At 43.6% G+C, this 19,213-nt stretch overlaps 1 protein-coding gene and 1 long non-coding RNA gene across 3 annotated transcripts in view; one reads left to right on the top strand and one right to left on the bottom strand.

The window, feature by feature from the left end:
* MAP3K5 (mitogen-activated protein kinase kinase kinase 5) overlaps positions 1-19,213 on the top strand; it is a 189,843-nt gene that overhangs the window by 58,087 nt on the left and 112,543 nt on the right. For both annotated transcript variants that reach the window (XM_084776261.1, XM_084776262.1), the window contains exons 2-5: positions 992-1,131; positions 13,901-13,924; positions 17,968-18,161; positions 18,965-19,133. In XM_084776261.1, coding sequence (XP_084632387.1) covers positions 992-1,131; positions 13,901-13,924; positions 17,968-18,161; positions 18,965-19,133 — 527 coding nt within the window. The remainder of the gene's footprint in view (positions 1-991; positions 1,132-13,900; positions 13,925-17,967; positions 18,162-18,964; positions 19,134-19,213) is intronic.
* On the bottom strand, positions 15,074-16,221 carry LOC311594508. The gene is made up of 3 exons (XR_014778113.1): positions 15,702-16,221; positions 15,311-15,481; positions 15,074-15,159 (listed from the first exon to the last, which is right to left on the bottom strand). It is a non-coding gene; the product is annotated as an uncharacterized lncRNA (long non-coding RNA).

Raw genomic sequence — 19,213 nt, 5'->3', positions numbered from 1 at the left:
CATTCTTTGTTTGTTTGATTGGTTGGTTGGTTTTTTGAGACACGATTTCTCTATGTTATCTTGGCTGTCTTGGACTCACTTTGTAGACCAGGCTGGCCTTGAACTCACAGTGATTCGTCTGCCTCTGCCTCCCGAGTGCTGGGATTAAAGGTGTGCGCCACCACACGCGGCTCTATGTAACCATTCTTTTACATTTTTATTAGCATATAACTTATTAGGTTTCCTAATGGCAATCTTAAAGTGAAGTCTGTTTTTATTGATAGTCTTCTCTGATCTTCTCCTCCATCCCCCTTTTCCCTGGCGATGCCCCCCCCCCCGCATGTTCGGTACCTCACGCCAGTTTCTCTTATACATTGTTATTTATGTGCATGAATGAGTTTGAGAGTAGTCTCAACTTTATTCCTGTGACGTAATTTCTAACTCTGGGATGAGACTTTTGTTAATGTGCTATGAGGCATCATTGAATTGTGGAGTATTTGCATCTGTGATCATATTGTTCTTCCTAGTCATACGGATCTGTGCCTCAGGTTTGCTTTCTTCATAGCAGTTGCCATAAACTGACCCTACAGTAATAACAACTAGCTTTTAAGATAGCTGTGGACTAATGAATTTATATTTTTAAAAACAACCTTACGTTGGTGACTATGATATCCTATGGACCATTTGAAGGTTTTCTTTTAACTTGTAAACTTACTTTGTTGTAACGTTGAAATTTGACAGAACCTCGGCTGCTGCTTCTAACCATTGCATGTGTTCCTTAATTTGCAATGCTTGTTTGATTTTTTTTTTCTTGTTTAAAAAAAAAAAGTACAGGTTTGTTGAGTTTTTTAAAAACCCACTTCCGGTAGACCTGCATTCAAAATTCAGGGTAAACAAACAGGGAAAGCCCCTTCCCTTTCCTTCCCTTTGCCTATCGAGTTACTGAAACCCAAATGTGCTTATTGGGCCCGATGCAGGCATCGTCTTTCAGTGACTTTTTTTCTGCTTGTAGATATTGCTGTGGTGGAGATGAGCGATGCCTTCCGGCAGCCATCCTTATTTTACCATCTTGGAGTGAGAGAAAGCTTCAGTATGGCTAACAACATCATCCTCTACTGTGACACCAACTCAGACTCTCTTCAGTCCCTGAAGGTAACACCAGCAGCGAGGGTGGGGGGGGGCATTTCCAAAATGCTTAAAGTAGCTTACCTTTGCGAAAAGTTATTCTCCTTAGTGGGATGACTGGGCAGGGATCATTGCTAACCTTGTGAGGTCTATCAAATGGAGTATAAAAGTGCGATCATGAACAAGTGGAGAAACTTCGTGTGGATGTCTGAGTTACAGGTCAAATGACACAGCTAGGAAGAGTGTGTTAAGTCATCATGAGTGATCACGGTGGGTCGTGTCTGAATCTCAGCTCTTAAGATCTCTGTGCAGGAGGATTGTGAGTTCTAGGTCAGCCTGGGCTACACAGGAAGAGATCCTGTCTCAAAAACACCAAAAACAAAACAAGCATCCTACAGTAACAAAACTCACACAACAGGAAGTCATCAGTCCCCATACCTTGAGAAAGCAAGCTTGCATGAGATGTGCCAGGCCTAACCGGACCACTGGGGACTCTACTGCGCCCACCTGGCACAGACTGAAAGTGTGCTTGCTTCTTGAAAGTGCCTTCCTGGAACTTCTCACTGCACAACCCCAGAAACCTGGGCACAGTTTCAACTAAGGTGGGAGAGGACAAGAGAAGCTTTGCTTTCTGTAAAACAGTTGACTGAAAAGCCCTTGTCATGAGGGGTGTGGTGGCACACAACTTTAACCCCAGCACTGAGGAGGCACAGGCAGGTGGTTCTCTGTGAGCTCGAAGCCAGCCTGATGGATCTATGTAGTGATCTCAGGGACAGCCAGAGTTACATAGTGAGAACCTGTGTCAAAAACAACAGGAAACAAACAAACAAACAAACAAACAAACAAAAACAACTGTAATAAAGGGCACTTGCCAAACAAGTGATTTTATACTGTGCGATTCTTTGAAAAACTTACTGTTAAAAAAAAAAAAAAGACTCATGTCATTTGTGGAACCTGCAGTGAGCTTCGTGAGGCTTTTCCTCATCTCCATCTTCCAGGTTCCAGATCAGAGTCAAGCTTGGGAGATGAAGCTTAGCAACGGTATCAAGGCCTCCAGCCAAAGAGCCATGCAAAAATCTCAGTACCAGCTCGCCTTTATCTGAGCACTGAAGGAATAAGCAGCGTTGCTTCCTTTCTCTGGATGGCTTGCCAGACGACCCTAATTCTGGGCATGAGAGGCACATCCCAGCTCAGTCCCAAGACATTCGCACCTACGTGGCCTAAATCTGTTTTTCACCACTCTACTTAATTTTCTCTCAGATTAGATCTTTGTCTTACAGAAAGTAACTTGTACTTTTTTCTTTCTGCTTTGGTTACATTAGCTGTTGATAAAAGGAAGGGATTGCTTTATTTATTCTTGGTGTTCATTTGTCTTGGGATCAAACTCCTTTAGGGTTTTACACTGAGAGACTTGGTCCATTGGAATGGATTTTTGTGCAGTGTGACAGATACAAACAAGGCTGATTTCATTCTTCTTCCTGTGGACGTCCAGGGTTTTCAGCACTATCTGTTGAGGCCGTTGCCTTTCCTCCAGTGTGTTTTTGACATCTTTCACAAATACCATGGCTGTAATTGTGTGTGTAGGACAGAGGACACCCTCAGGGAACTCTTTACCTTAAAAAAAAAAAAAAAAAAAAAAAAAAAGAAGACAGGGTCTCTCATTGGCTTATAGCTTGCCAAGTAGCCTAGGCTGTCTAGTGAGCCCCAGGAATTAGCCTCTCTCCTTTTTTTTCTAAATGATATTACACTTGTGCACCATCACACCTGGGTTTCTTTTCTTTTTTTTTTAAATGTGGGTTCTGGGGCTCGAAATCTGGTCATCATAGCCGGATTGTTTATTTAGACTGTTTTAGCAAGGTAGTCCAGTTGCAAAGGCTGGTAATAATAGTGGATAACTTCTGTAGCCTCAACGATTTCCTAAGTACTAAAAAGTTCTGTGCTACTGAGAAAGGGGGGCGCTTGTGCGGGGGCCAGTTGCTGCTTCACTTTATTTCTGTGTGTTGTAGTTTGCGGTGAGTGTGACTAGGCTCTTCCTACTGCCTTCTGCCAGAGAGCAGAGCTGCAGTGAACGGCAGCAGCTGTTGACCACTGTGTACCATGGAAGAGGCAAATGGAAGCAAAAGTGAATGCCCTCCCGCCATTCCTGGGTAGACGGCATTAGAGAGTCGTTCCCCTCGTTCTAGCTTCTCTTAGAGATGTGCCTTGGACACCAAGGAAAGTGCTGCTGAGCCTGCTTCATTTTCATTTACTCCTCGGCAGTAGAGGCAGCAATTTGTATTTGGCAGCGAATTCTCAAAAAGAAATCATAGAGGGAAAAAAACAAACTTAAATATGTAGGCTCCTCAAAAAACTAATTAAAAGAAACCATAAACATTCTTTTTAAAGAAATCTATGGCTGAATTGTTTAAAAGGATATTTAGAATCTAACCGTGTCATGCATTTGTGGTAAAATTTATAATTGTTTCTGGGTTTATTAGAAATAAAATTTTCATACAGCATACCTGATCATGGTTCCCCTCGCCCAACTCCTTCTAGCTCCTCCCAATCTCCCCACCCACCCGCCGCCACGCCCTTTTCTTCTCTCTCTCTTTTTAGAAAGCAGACAAACAAACTAGAAACACACACACACATAGACACACAGACACACACACACACACACACACACACACACACACACACACGGACAACCATGCAAAAAGTAAATCCATAAAAGCACAAAATCAGAACCCACAATGTCCAAGCAAAAGTCTAGTGAGCCAAAATAAATAAATAAACAAATAAAAGTCTAAAAAAAAGCCCTATGAGACAAAAATACCATTAAGTTCATTTTGTGCTGACTGAGGCCTGCCCCCAACCGTGGTTAGTATACCCATGAGAAATAAACTATTTTTAAAACTTTTCACTTTGAGAAACTGAAGTTGACTCTGCCTTTCACAATTTTCTACGAGTACTTACAGGATTCTGGGCTGAGAGCTCTCCTTCTGTAAAACACGGACTGTTGCTGACCATTAACTTCTGACTTACTTCAAGCACTTAAAGTGGTCACGGGTCACTCAGCGTGTGGGAGAGGGTGTCTGGACACCGCTGGCTGTGGTGCAGAGGCACGCTCTCCCAAAGACGTTCCTCCCGTCCTCTGACAGCATGACGACCAAGTCTTCCAAAAGAGAGAAAGAGACAGAGTACGAGAGGAGGCGTATGCATCTTATAACATGCAGGCACGCAGCTTACACGGTGTACAAGCAAAGAAGGCCGAGAGCCAAAACTTCAGCGCTTGGGAGAGGGAAGTGGGGGATGTGTTCAGTTTTAGAGGATCGAATGGGTTTTATTTCCCCTTCAGCATGTGTATATGTGTGTGCACATGTGAGTGTGTCCTTGTGTGTGTGTGGTATGCTTGCTGTGTATCCGTGTCTTTACATCGTGTACGTGTGTGTGAATGCTTGCGCATAGGTGCAGTGTGCATATGGAAGCCCAAGGTTGATGTTTACCTTTTTCGTTGAGGTGTCTCAGGGAAAGCCGGAGCTTGTTGCTATCAGTAGTCTTGCTAGGTAGAGACAGATAGGACAGGAGGGCTACTGGGCCCAGTGGCGGTCATTTATATGGCTTTCTGGGGTTCTGACCTTAGAATTCCACACTCCCATGGCAAGCCCTTTTACCTCTGAGCCATCTCTTCAACCTTGAGTGTGATGTTTGTGTTTAATTTTCATTGCAAGGAATTCAGCCTAGGGGTCTGGTGCCATGCAGGTGCTCTACCGCTGAGCTACATCCTGGGCATTGAGTAAAACAGATGTTTAGGGCTGAGAAGTAGCCGAAGTCAAAACTGAAACCCGGAAAACCCGCTTGTAATCCAGACGACAGGACTGTGGTAGGTAGGACTTGAACATGCTCCTGGCAGCCAGGCGTATTGGCGCAGCTTCTAAAAGAGCAATTTGGCAGTGCCTTATCATGTCAAACACAGCGAGATGGGACAGTTTTCACCCTGGATATGTATTGTAGAAGACGTGGGTGAAGGAATACCACCAAGAAGGGTTATGTGACGTTTTATAATCCCTCTTCTGTGTAGAGGAGATAGTAAATACATCTAGCAGGAGAGTGACTTTTTGGAAGTTATTTAATGGAGAGTTATGGGACACGTAAGGCAGACCAACTAGAATTGTTACAAATCTACATCAGTATATTCAGGGTCACGTGTGAAATCATATTACATATGGGTAAGGCATCATACCAGCTAATCAAAGTGTAATTAATGATGTGCGTGACAGTGGGTCATACATATTAGCATTAGGAGTGCGTAGATGCATACTAGGGGGTTACAGGCAAGCATTCAGAATAATTACCCCTCTGGGGTAGAGGAGGGGAATTGAATTGAGGGGTGAGACGTCATCAAGTACATCTGTAATGTAACGCAGCTTTAGGTGGTAGACGGGGGTCGGGGGGTGTATGCTGGTATTTTATACTTTTTATACACTTGAAACAGTCAATAGTTCTGAAGGAAATGATCGTGTATACCTCATTTTCTATGTACATCAGGATAACTGTATATGTTTGCCTACATCTCAGGCATTTGAACTCCCAAATAATTTTAGCTTCATTTTCCTCATGTTCTGGCTGCGGTTGGAAGTCTCAGAGGCATCTTTTCCTCTTCCTGAATGATAATCTGATTTCCTCGCATTTGCTCCACCGCAGCAGAAATGCTTCTCCAGATATGGGAGTGTATGGGGTGGGTGGCGATGCAGTTTATGCCAAATGTGACGAGTGTGTTGCTTATTCCTTAGTTGAGGAATTTGGCTGTGTTTTTCTCGTAAGCCGTTGCCTGGAAAGCGCTTTACAGACGGGACTCTCCTTAACAGACCATTGCCTATGGCCGTCTGACTGTGTCCTTGCCCCATACTCCTTTTGCAGGATATGGTGGACACACGTTGCTTCCACATACCCTCTCCTTGCCTCGGTTCATCTATTTTCTTTTACTTGGCATCTGATCAGCACCTCTCTAGAAGTGACACTAAGCAAACCCAAAATTGTAACCACATCATTAAGTCATCTCTTAAAAACCAGCTGCTTTTAAACAGCAGAGCAGTTCCTAAAAACAGTAAAAAAACAGATTCAATAGCATGATCCAGCAATCTTACTTCTCTGGCTGTGTACACAAAGGGATTAAAAGCAAGACATGAAAGAAGTATTTGTAATGCCTGTGTTTCTAGGAAACGTTACTCATGATAGCAGGGAAGTGGGAGTGAGACAAGATGTCTGTTGATGGAGGGTGACCAAAATGTGCAGATGATGGAATATCAGTCAGTAATGAAGGAGATTCTGCCGTGTGCTGCAGTGCGGATGACCTTTAATTAATGACCATGATTGGCCTTCAAGCCATTCTGTGCCATCCTTGACCTGTGACATTTTTCTGTGGGTGCAGAGATTTAATTTCCCTTAAAACTCATATATGAAGTGGGACATTAAATCTTGTTTTGAGATCCACACTTATATATAACTGAAGTAAACAGATATTGTTTAGAAAGACTTAATGGTATCCATATTATATATTTTGATATTTATGCTAGTTTGTAGTAAATTAGAGCATCAGAGTAATTTTTATTACAAATACTTTTAAGTTTAAACTGAATTCGTAGCTGTGCTGTATAAAGCCAACTTCCTGTACAAGAGCTTCAGGAAAAGAGAAGAGAAAGTCTTGGTGGTTCCGAGGTGAGGAGAATTGAGCAGGCAGGAAACAGCTGGCCAGAGGAACCAACTGTTGGTTAAACAATTAGCTAAGGAAGCTAATTGTTGAGGAGCTTGAGGAACGGAGGAGAAAGGAAATATTGAGGCCCATGCATAAATTGCGGTGCAAAACTGAAAGGTTTTCTAGCCCAGGAGAACTTTATTTTTCTTCTGTCTTCTTTGGGCCAACCCCAGTACTTTATTTAAATTAAAGTTCAATTTTTTTTCATTACAGATTACCTCATGATTTTCTCATCTTTTACAATCAGTAGAGCATTTAAAAATCAACAGAGCAAGAAAACAATCTAACAGAGATACAAACAGTTCTGTATAACCTACAATAAAGCATATAGTATAAGTCAGTCTATTTCCAAGCAATGGTCAGCATGACCTGATTATTATTTCTTAAACAATACTCCAGAAAGTTTAATCATAAATTTCCCAGGGCTAAAGTCATTGTGTTTACACGATAGTCATAGTAACATAGCTCGAAACTAAATATTCCTAACACGGAAAGAACTTGCCTTACTTCCCATCCCAAACCAAAGGATGTGCTATCCAGGCCTAGGCTAACTGTCAAGGGGTCCTCTATTGTAAAATATCTGTAAAGCATGACCTTCCAGGCCCACCTTCTAGTGCTCTCAAAGCAGAATTCTAAAGAAAACTTTTTTTATTTATTATAAGAAAGTTTTACTTTTTTACAGCTAACAATATCTTGCCATGTACTATTATGTCAAAGTCCTAACTTTCTTTTTAAGAGGTTTCTGCCTGACTGATCACAATTGTCAGAGCCAAGACTCTGATTGTCTCACGCTTTTGGCCAGATACCTCCTTTTTTCAATATTCTCTGTGGGGAAAAGTTACAGTGTAAATTTCATTAGGGCTAATAAATAGAGAGAAAGGCAGTTTTAGGAGAAAAAGCAGATTTCAAAGTAGTTTTTAGGCAAAGTTAGACCTGGACCATAGACAGTATTTAAGGGCGTGATCAGCTGTAGATCTTCAGAACTCAGCCAAGCAAAGCCTCTATGACTTGTCCTCATGTCTCTGACACCACTCAGATTCCAAAATGCCATTTGAAAGTTTATTTATTCACTTTACATTCCTATTGCAACTCTCTTCCTCCTCTCCTCCTGGTCCCACCTTCATATCCTTCCCCCCTTTCCTCTCCCCTTCTTCTCAGAAAAGAGGAACACCCCCACCCCCATATCAATCCACCCCAGCACATCCAGTCTCATCAGGACTGAGTGCATCCTCTTCCACTGAGGCCAGACAAGGCAGCCCCACTAGGAGGAAGTGATCCAAAAGCAGGCAACAGAATCCATGTCAGAAACAGCTCCCATCTGACTTGGTAGGAGACCCACGTCAGACCAAGCTGCCCGTAAGCTACATATGTATGGGGCCTAGGTCCAGACCGTGCATGCTCTTTGGTTGGTGCTTTAGTCTCTAAGTTCCCCATGGACCTAGGTTAGTTGACTCTGTAGATCTTCCTGTGGAGTTCCTGTCCTTTCTGGGTCCTTCTATTCTTCTACCCACACTACCACAAGACTCCTGAGTTCTGCCCCAGTTTTTGGCTGCAAATCTTTTAAACTTATAAAAAACAACCCCAAGTCTACAATACTGCTTCCTTCTCTTAAAGCTTTCTCTTTCTGCAATTTAATTAAAATTTCAATTATAGTTAAAACTAAACTTAACTTTTACAAAGGCATATGACTCTAGGCCTACTAATGGATGTCCCCAGCACTTTAAGTATACCAGCCTAGTTGGTGGTACAAAGCGGTCAGTCATTAAAGCTTCTATATAAAAACCACTTAAATATGTCCCTATGAAAGCCTCTCAAGCAGTGAACTGGAAGCATTGGCCCCAACCCTTTAGACAGCACAGCCTGTGACCCCTCCCACATGGTTCACCAGCTGTCATCTAGAATCAGACTTCAAAAACTGGCATTCTGACCTCCACATTCCACTCACTTGCTATGTCACAGGAAGCCTATATCCCGTACACTGACTGTGTCACAGGAAGCCTATATCCCGTACACTGACTGTGTCACAGGAAGCCTATATCCCGTACACTGACTGTGTCACAGGAAGCCTATATCCCGTACACTGACTGTGTCACAGGAAGCCTATATCCCGTACACTGACTGTGTCACAGGAAGCCTATATCCCGTACACTGACTGTGTCACAGGAAGCCTATATCCCGTACACTGACTGTGTCACAGGAAGCCTATATCCCGTACACTGACTGTGTCACAGGAAGCCTATATCCCGTACACTGACTGTGTCACAGGAAGCCTATATCCCGTACACTGACTGTGTCACAGGAAGCCTATATCCCGTACACTGACTGTGTCACAGGAAGCCTATATCCCATACACTGACTGTGTCACAGGAAGCCTATATCCCATGCACTTACTGTGTCACAGGAAGCCTATATCCCGTACACTGACTGTGTCACAGGAAGCCTATATCCCGTACACTGACTGTGTCACAGGAAGCCTATATCCCATACACTGACTGTGTCACAGGAAGCCTATATCCCGTGCACTTACTATGTCACAGGAAGCCTATATCCCATACACTGACTGTGTCACAGGAAGCCTATATCCCGTACACTGACTGTGTCACAGGAAGCCTATATCCCATACACTGACTGTGTCACAGGAAGCTCTTTATTTCATACCTTTATGATGGATGCCACAGGGAGCCCTTTTGTTGTTGCTGAAAGAGGAAACCTTTTGTTTCCTTCAGTTTACTTATTTCAGGATTACTTTAATCTGAGCTGTAATCATTCCTTATTAAACTTGAGGGAAAGGCACTTTGAGGGAAGAGCAGAGAGACCATATGTACACCAGTGCTTTACGGAGATTTCTCTAAGGATCTTAAATCCATAGGGACTCAGCAGTGTCGCATCTCCTAAGGTATTAGCTGTGGACTGCATTTAAACAACACTCCCCATTTTCTTTGTAACACCCACTCCCACCCCACCTGCCCACCCCACCTGCCCACCCCACCTGCCCACCCCACCTGCCCACCCCCCCTGCCCACCCCCCCTGCCCACCCCCCCTGCCCACCCACTCCATCCAGCCTCTTATTGGCATTTGTCAAAGGGAAAATAAAAATTGTAGTCTGCACAGGAACCGGCAGATGTCATATTCCTGGGTTGACACCAGTCATTGGCAACATTTGGAGAGACTCCTGTTAGACAGTGTGAGTCTCAGTATCCTAAAGAGCAGAAGAAGTAGAGCGAGCCATCTTGTCCATTACGCAGTGGTCCTTGCTGTGGAGTCCGATAGTCATGGCAGCTCAACCCATCATCCTCTTTGGGTTCCTCATCTTTGAAATTACCGGTGATTTCCTAGGTCAAGTGTGACTGACTTTCTGTACAGAAAGCCATTATACCTATAACTTTTTAACAGTTTTTTTTTTTCATTTTTAAAAATCTTATTTGCAAAATTCTATACCAGTGAATTAAAAATAACCTTGTGAGTGACAATTGAGGCATTAAGTTGAGGAGTAGATTCGCTAATCTACTTTTTGTTCTGTCTTCCCTGTATATTTCTGTATTCTCCCTTCTTTCTTTTCGACCCCTATCTCCAAACCTAAGAATGTAAGATAAGGGAAAAGAGAGACATTGTTTAGTCTAAGCTTGTTTGCTTTCTAAGTAAGACCAATAGTAACTTGTAACCAACTCCCGTAGATAATAACCCTCTATAGCCCAAGAAACCAACCTGACCCCCCCTCAAAGGAAATGGTGTGTTGTTGTAATATTTTTAATATAAATGTGTACTAGGATAATTTGGTTCAATTAGGTGTCACTGAAAGAGATAGCTGGTGGCAAAACAAAAAACAAAAAACAAAAAAAAAAACAAAAACCAGTGTAAAATGAAGTTGGTGTTGAAATGTTGTCAATGCTGTATGGGTAAAAAATCATTCATGAGACCCAGCTGAGAGGATATGCCTACCAGTGGCAGAACTCTCCCAAGAAGAGTTTTTAAATTTTTATTTTTTAAATGTGAAAAGAAAAAGCTAGGGAAAAAGAAGAGGAGGAGGAGGAGGTGATGGTGTCGGCAGCACAGAATGTCTTTTTTTCCCAGCTTTGGTGTAATAGAACTTGATTTTGACACAGATTATCTTAAGTGAAAGAGTCTTCCTATTGTTTTATTCCTAACCACGAACAACACAAGTGCACGGTGTCCCTAGGTCTGATAAGTAGGAATTAAGTTGTTTCCTCTGATGTGATTAATGTCTCATATTGCAGATGGCTTTTAAGCACTTTGGATAACTTCGCAAACTTAACGCCACTTAGTTTTAATATATGATCCAGTGAGAGAGACAGCTTAAGGATCAGAAAAGATTTTCTTACGGTTAAGAAATTAGCCCAGGGCTACAAAATTTAGGGCTCGAGCAGCTGGCGAGTGTCGGGATGAGGACTCCTGCCTTCCTTGGTGCATCATATAATCTGTGATTTATTACCGTGCTTGCATGGCGTGGAATGAAAGCGCAGGACAGGTGGGCGCAGTTCTGCAGGAAACAGCGTGCGGGCTGCAGCCAGCAGAAGCTGTGATGATGTTCCCCAGCGTCCTCAGTCCTATCGCTTCCCTCCCCTGCTCCCTTGATGCCTGTGTCTGCTGTACCAAAGCAGGGACAATGGAGAAGAAGCTCCTGTTTGAGGGATGTTAGGATATACTATAGTTTATTCAACCAGTTTCTGGACAATGGACGTTTACAGTGTTCCCTGCCTCTGCAGTTGCACTGTACTGGTGTGTTCCCAAACCACTCAGCAAGAAGGCTCTTGAAGGGGCTAGGGGTGTGGATTGGTTGACAGAGTGAGAGTGATGGCCTAGCATACAGGAAGGCTTGGCTCCCAGCATCACACAAGCTGGATGTGGTAGCACACTCCAGAAGCAGAGGCAGAAAGGCAAGGACATTCAAAGCCGTCCATGGCTACGCAGTAAACTTGAGACCAGTCTGGCTTACATCAGGATTCCGTCTCAACAAACAACCAAACTCCAGTTGACCACTGAGCGGTTGCAGGGTTCTTTGCTTTGTGCCTAAAAGCCTTTTCTTCACTAAGGCCTAAAATAACATTCTCTTCTTATTTGGGAGTTAAAATGACCATTCTGCTATAGATCAATGATTGTATTGAAACTCCTTTTCAAGTACTTTTTTTGATTATCTATATATGCCTCCAAGTGAACTGTCTCCCTTGGCTCCCAAGGAAACATTTACTGACAGTTCCTTGGTAACATGTATTGATTCCCTCCCCCTCTCCCCCATGAGCCCCTACTTTCCATCTGTCTCCAGAAACGATGCCCACCTTCCCGCATATTTCCCCCATATTGCCCTTGTAGTTTCCTGTTCTGCACATCTCGGCTTCTGACCCACCTTCTTAGCTGACCTGCAGCTCTGTAAGAATATCCTCCATGAGAAACCATAGCTTAACGCCACATGCGTCTCTCTTCTGCCTTCTGTCATGTATGGGAGTCCCTTTGTGGTTGTTACCTCTCATTGCTGTGATAAAATATATAACAAGAAACAAATTGTGGGAGAAAGGAGTTATTTTAGCTTGTGATTGAGGGGATGGCTCATTGTTGCTGAGGTTCATGGTAATAGGAGTGTAGGGGCTGGGAATCCTTACATCAGCGATACAGAGACTTGGTAGATAAGTAGATGATAGATAGACAGACAGACAGACAGACAGACAGACGGACAGATGGACAGACGGATGGATAGACAGACAACAGGCAGGAGTAGAGTGGATTATAGCCCCTGAGACTCGCCTTCCAGTAACTCTTCCATCTAGTCCCTGTGTCCTAAAGGTTCCACAGCCTCTCAAAACAATACCACCAAAGACCTGGTGTTCCAACACATGAGCTGTTTCACACTCAAACGGTAACAGAATATGTGTGTGCATGCATGTCCACCCAGACTTCCTTTTTAAAAAAAAAAAAAAAGTAAAAAGGTCTGTTTGTTTGTTTGATTGCTTGAGACAAGGCCTTAACTCTATAGCCCAGGATGGCCAGGAACTTACTTACTGTTTATCTCGTGCTAGTCTGAAATGTGTGGCAAGTCTTTTGAATTAGCCTTTCGAGTACTGGGATTACAGGTGTGAGCCTGGCTTGCAAGTGCTTTGTACCAGCAAGATGGTGAGGTATTGAAGGGTAAACACACACACACACACACACACACACACACACACACACACACACACACACACGGGGAGGGTGCTGGCCACTCTGCTGGGCTCTGTGTCTCTGCTTGCACCTTGCTGATCTGGCTGCTCTCCATAGGCAGATGGACTCTCCAGAAAGACTCCACATGTGCCTTACACTTCCTGTCTCCATGACAACAAACACCCCATCTTCCCTTGTATGCAGTCTCATTTTCTATTTTCTGAATCATGATTCCCTCACCACCAGTGGGGCTAGTATAATACAGCCTTTTCTACAGTCTCTCCCCAGTGTCTCGAGTTATTGTAATGTCTAGGAATAATAGGAAGAATGGCAGGTGCCTCTTACTAAGAACTTTGGTGTGGAAAGCTGCATATCTAAATTATTTATTTTCTTCACTCCTTACAACTTAGGAAACTGGGATATTGTCCACATGATCTATTTATCCCATTACGTGTCTCACTGAAAAATGTCTAAATGACATACACTTTTGTCGTCAGATGTCCTTATTATCTATGGGTGAGGTTGCCATTGGCCAAAGTGCCCTCTCTTATCTCCAGCTACCCAGCAGGACGTGCTCTGCTTGCTAGCCCAGTTTGTGAGGGAGACCAGGGTTAGGCAAATACAGGCCTTTTCTCCAGAAGTAAGTTTTAGTTCATGCTTGTGTTGTTGTCATCAAACTGCAGACAACACTCTTGTGTTCTCTTAGCTCCTCTAGATTGTAAATTTGTTGTATGCAGAAACTTAAATGTCTTTATTTCTGACTGTAAACATGATTGCTTTTGCCATGTTCCTCTGACATTTCCAATTGTTGATACAAGTGTTAATACAAATTTATTCACATAGGATAGTTAGAAGGGCCACAGGTTTTTGTTATAACAGTTGCTAAGATTTTTTTTCTCTTATTTTTTTAGGAAATCATTTGCCAGAAGAATACTGTGAGTATTTTGCTTAACTGTACAAAAACTTAAATCTTTTCTTTCTCATTAATTAATCAATCTGTTATTTTTAAATATTCACAGATTATCAAGTTTTATTTCTTTTAGTCCTTTTTAGAGCTTCTTGTATATTTATATAAACACAATTATATTCTCTAACTCATCATAGTGAAATATAACTGTTTTAGAAAAAGCTTTCATGGTACATTCAATCTTAAGGAACTACAATTGGTAATATATATATATATATATATATATATATATATCTGTAAATACATATATAATACATATTGTCTATAGTTTTATTTGTCTATAATGTATCTTCTATTTTGAGACAGTCAGTCAGATTCTTAGGTTGGCTCTTTGGTTTTGTTTTTGCTTTTCCTGGTGCTGGGGATTGAACCCCTGACCATGTGCTTGTTAGGCAAGTGCTTTACAGATGAGCTAAACCCCCAGCCCTGGCTCTTAAGCACTGAAGTCTTTCTTTGAGATTACACTACAGAATGCTAACCCTTCATACAGAATTAAATTAATAAGAAAATCAGAGACATTTAAAAATTTAAAATTAAAAAGACTGCATAAAAATGTTGAATTATTACAGTAGAAATGGGAAGAGCCGTGTGGGCCAGTGGTTGTGTTGTGTATAAGGCAGTCTTTAAGAACCCTAAAACAGATACGCTTCTATTACTTATTTTATTTTTTGTTGATAATTAATTTTTATTAATTAATTTATTTACTTTACATCTTGGTTGTAACCCCTCCCTCCCCCCTCCCCTATACCTCAGAAAAGGGAAGCCCCAGCCGCTCACCCACCCCCAGTTCATCAAGTCCGATTAGGACCAAACCTATAATTTATAGAGTGAAAATACTACATGACATAAGACCACACATGATTTCACCCGAGATTATGAGACTAATGTTACAATTGGTACTTTTTACTTGGATCAGAAAACGTAAAATATCCGGTTACGATTTCAGCCTGAGGAAGGCTCGTTGCAGCGTGGCTAATGTTGCTCGTATCTTTCACATCTCATCAGGAAATGAGCGCTAATCGCCCCGTGCTTCAGTGAGGCGTAACGCGTCTTATTCAGCAGGTGTTGGCTGAACAGGAACTGATGTACGCCAGGACCTGGGCTTGTTGCCTACCGAGGAGGCTCGCACTAGTGGTTGAGGATGAAAACGGCCATATTTTTAACTGTGGTGTGTGATGAAAAAGTGGGAGAGCTAGTGTGTAGCTGTGAAAAGACAAGTAACACGTAATCAAAGAGGCACATTTTAGGAAATGAGGGCAGCATGGCCTGCTGCAGAGATGGTGGTTGTTGTCATAGCAAAGCACATCAAGGGAGGTCACATTCCCTAAGCTTAAAGAGCAAGAAGGATACTTACTTGGTGAACAAGTTTGCTGGTTGATTTAGGTTCTGCTGTGATCCGGGGACAAGGTGTCCTTTAAAAATCTAACTTGAGCAAACCTCCTTCGGCATGTTTGAGAGCTGTGACCATTTCCTTCCAGGTGTTTGACTCCTTTTCCACATACAATTTTGTTCCTTCATACACTTCCTAAAGATTGAAGAGCAAAATCATTATTCTTAATTTTCTTAAAAACAGCAGAGATATAATTTATTCGTTTAAGACTAGCTTTTGATGGCTCTTCTATGCTTTGGATTCAATCAAGTATAGGTTTGAGATTTTGAGCATCAGGATTTTATACACACACACACACACACACACACACACACACACACACACACACACACACACACACACACCCCACACGCACACGTGCATCACGTTACAGCCTTTCCCTCTTTCCTGCTTGGGCAGTGGCTTGAGCAAAGAATTAAGTTAGTGGGTTGTGCTCTGAGATCCAGGTAGCATGGTAGAAGGACAGGTTCGGTGTCAGTCTTCCTGGTTGCTCTCCCCCATCTGCGTGAAGGACAGCGGTGACCTGTCCACGTCTCCACCCCTGCAAATTCTTCTCCTACTCACATGACAGTCTTGTTTCTGCCTCACTGCCGATGACCGGGTGCTTCAAAGCATAACGTGCTCATAAATAATTAACTCTGGCCATAAAAGCACTTGGCATGAGCTGTCACTTAGTGCGTTCGGGTTCCTGTGAAGGTGACCATTGGGTGGGAAGGCAGGTGGACTGCCCTGAGAAGCTCATGTGAGACTGTCCGTTCACCCCAGAAGCAACCACGTGCACTGCAGATAAAGCACTCGGGCTCGAATCTTAAATATACAAGGCCAAGGGCCAGATCTAAAGCTATTTCGTCACCTCAACTGTAGAGTGGAGCCATGGCCTCTTTCTTGTGTTGTAGTCATGTGAGCACTGAGGTTGTGGTGACAGTGGGGCCATGCTTGCTTCTGCACAGGTCCTCAGCAAATGTTTTCTCTCACCAGCCTGGGACTCCTGGTGACGTCTGGGAGGAATTTGTCCCCATCCAGTCTACTGCTCAGCCCTCTGCATACGCGTTTCTCTATGTGTCCCCGACGTTTCATTCAGAGTTGTATCAAATAATACCCCAACCCGTGTTTACATTCCCATCACGCACCCCAAATCCCCTTGTGGGAAGTTTTGCATTCATTCCCGGTCCCTTTGATCTGTGAAATCCATACTCCTTCAAAACGAGCGCCCCGTTGCAGCCCAGCGCAAGTTTCAGTCTCTTGAGGTGTTCCCACAGTTTAGCTGGGGATCTGGCTCTGCATCGGGTTTGTTACCTGTGCTTCCTCAGCAGCATGTACATCAGTGAGTCATCCGGGACCTGCAGGCTGCTGCATCCTTTGCTTTCTATTAATGTAACCATTCTTTTAAGTTTGGATTTGCCTTTGGCTCCTCCTCCTTTTTCCTATGTGCAGGTGGCCGGTTCCCTGACCCAGGTGATTCTCCTTTTGGGGGTCTGTCTGTGCCAAGCAGCTTCCTGCCTCCTTTCTTTAAATCGTGGCCCTTGCTCTTCCAGTCCATCCTGTTGTCTACCCAGAAGGCCAGAGTGCACAGCCACTGTTGTCTTGTCCTTTCTGCCCAGGACCTTCTGTTGATTCCCCATTGCTCAGAATATGTAGTTGAAATTTTTTTTCAGCTTGCCTTCTGGTCCCTTCCTTGGGCCCTACACTTCAGTCATCAGATTTGCTTACCCAGGGGAAGTACAGTCCAATTCCCTTTGTCATCTTCCCAAGAGTGCTTTTATTGGCACAAATATCCCCTCGATCTGGCATAATCCGGAAACCCAGGCCTCAGCCAACCCAGGCCTCAGTGACTGCAGGGAGAAGGCACAGGCTGCAGCTAGCAAAGGGCAGGATGTGCAGGGGTCAGGCTCCTGTGGACAGCGGTGGAAGCCTCCCTTTCACGACAGGCTCCCAGGGCGGGGTGTGTGTGTGGGCCTCTAGGAACCCATGTGATGGAGATGTTTGCATAGAGAAAAGATGGCAGGCGGTCGATGTGGAGGCCAGAGTGGAGCAGGGAAGTCAGTGAGAGCCAGTGGCAGAGAGGCAGATAGGTGTGAGGTGCATGGACCTCGGCGCTAGCAGAGAGGAGGCAGACAGGGACACCTGAGACCCGTTGTAGGGGGGAAATAGCGAGGGCTCTGACAGTCTCAGGGGAACCTGGAGGGAAACGGCTGCCTCTGGGCCTTGCTCCCTGCACAGCCTTCCCAGGGATGCCTCATAGGCACAGTTCTCAGTATTTTACTCTCCTTATCCTGTACCTGACTGAATTTCTGATTCCCTGGAGGCTGAGGGTTATGCTTATTATTCTTTTTTTAGCATGCATCCTAGTAGCTATGTGCAACAGTGCTTATATATTTAATGCCCGGTAAAAGATATAACATGTAAGTCCTAATCACATTGAAGTACACAGTTAAGGAGACTGGAAAATTCCATTTTCATGGGCCATAAATCAGAAACGAATCTCTTCTGTTGACCTTTGCCATCAGAGTTGCTATTTCAAATAATAATCTAAGTCACTGAAACACAGCCTGGCATTTCTTTTGTCGGTGTGGTGTCCCCTAGGCACGCCCCCTACTGCCTGGTGCCTCCTGTCTCCACAGATGTGCACTGGGAACTACACTTTCGTCTCCTACATGGTGACTCCGCATAACAAGGTCTACTGCTGTGACAGCAGCTTCATGAAGGGCCTGACAGAGCTCATGCAGCCCAACTTCGAGCTGCTGCTGGGGCCCATCTGCTTGCCTCTTGTGGACCGCTTTGTTCAGCTTCTGAAGGCGGCACAGGCGAGTTCCAGGTAAGGCTTTGCGCCCACACTGGGTGAGGACCAAGCCATGCTGTTCTGCCTCATTTGTTTGTGTATCTTGTCACATGTTTCAAATGAAGAGCCAGGAAGTGTTTACAGTATACTCTGGGGAAAAAAGAGATGTCATTTTAGTTCACAAGTTAAACCTCATTCACTGCCTATAAAGAACTTGGCCCCCAATCTATTAACTGTTTTAAAGTAAACTTATCTATTTATATATAAGTATATTATTTATAAGTATACATATACTTATATATACACCCAGAAGTACATATACATGCTATAAGTAAGAAATGTAAAATGGTAGCTGGGTGCAGTCACGCACGCCTGTAATCCCTACACTTGCGGAGGCAGAGGCAGGTGGATCTCTGTGAGTTCAAGGTCAACCTGGTCTACAAAAACAAGTCCAGGACAGCCAAGGCTACACAAAGAAACCCTGTCTTGAAAAAGAAAATAAAAGAAATGTAAAATATTTTCTTAATTCAATATAGCTCTGGCTAGCCTGCAACTTTCAATGCATTCTCAAACTCTTTATGAAGGTGGGCCTTCAATGCTCAAATGAGCAAAAGGAACAGTGAAGTTCGGATGTTTTTTTTTGAAATACGTCAGAAAGTGAAAAGAGATAGATGGCCTCTTAGAGTTCTTGATAGTGTAAATACGTGAGCTGTTCGTTCAGCTCGTCTCCTTGAGCTGAGAGCTACTCACAGACAAATGCCGTGCACATCCTTATAAAAGTGGCTTTCGCTGAATTGTCTTTTAGGGTTAAATCTTTGCAATGTGTGCTTTTTCACCAGCCAGTACTTCCGGGAATCTATACTCAATGATATCAGGAAGGCTCGGAATCTATACACTGGGAAAGAGTTGGCGGCTGAGCTGGCAAGGATCCGGCAGCGAGTGGACAATATCGAAGTTTTGACAGCAGACATTGTCATCAACCTGTTGCTTTCGTACAGAGATATCCAGGTGAGAAGATGCTCCAGGTGTCGCTCAGGTAGCACGTTGGGGGGGAGGGGCGATGCTAGGGTTGAATTTCTGTTCTCAGT

This window comes from Acomys minous (genome assembly GCF_964271855.1).
Source record: "Acomys minous genome assembly, chromosome: 3".
NCBI classification, from domain to species: Eukaryota; Metazoa; Chordata; class Mammalia; order Rodentia; family Muridae; genus Acomys; species Acomys minous.
The sequence above is the reverse complement of the archived record's forward strand: the minus strand, read 5'-3'. Positions and strand labels throughout refer to the sequence as shown.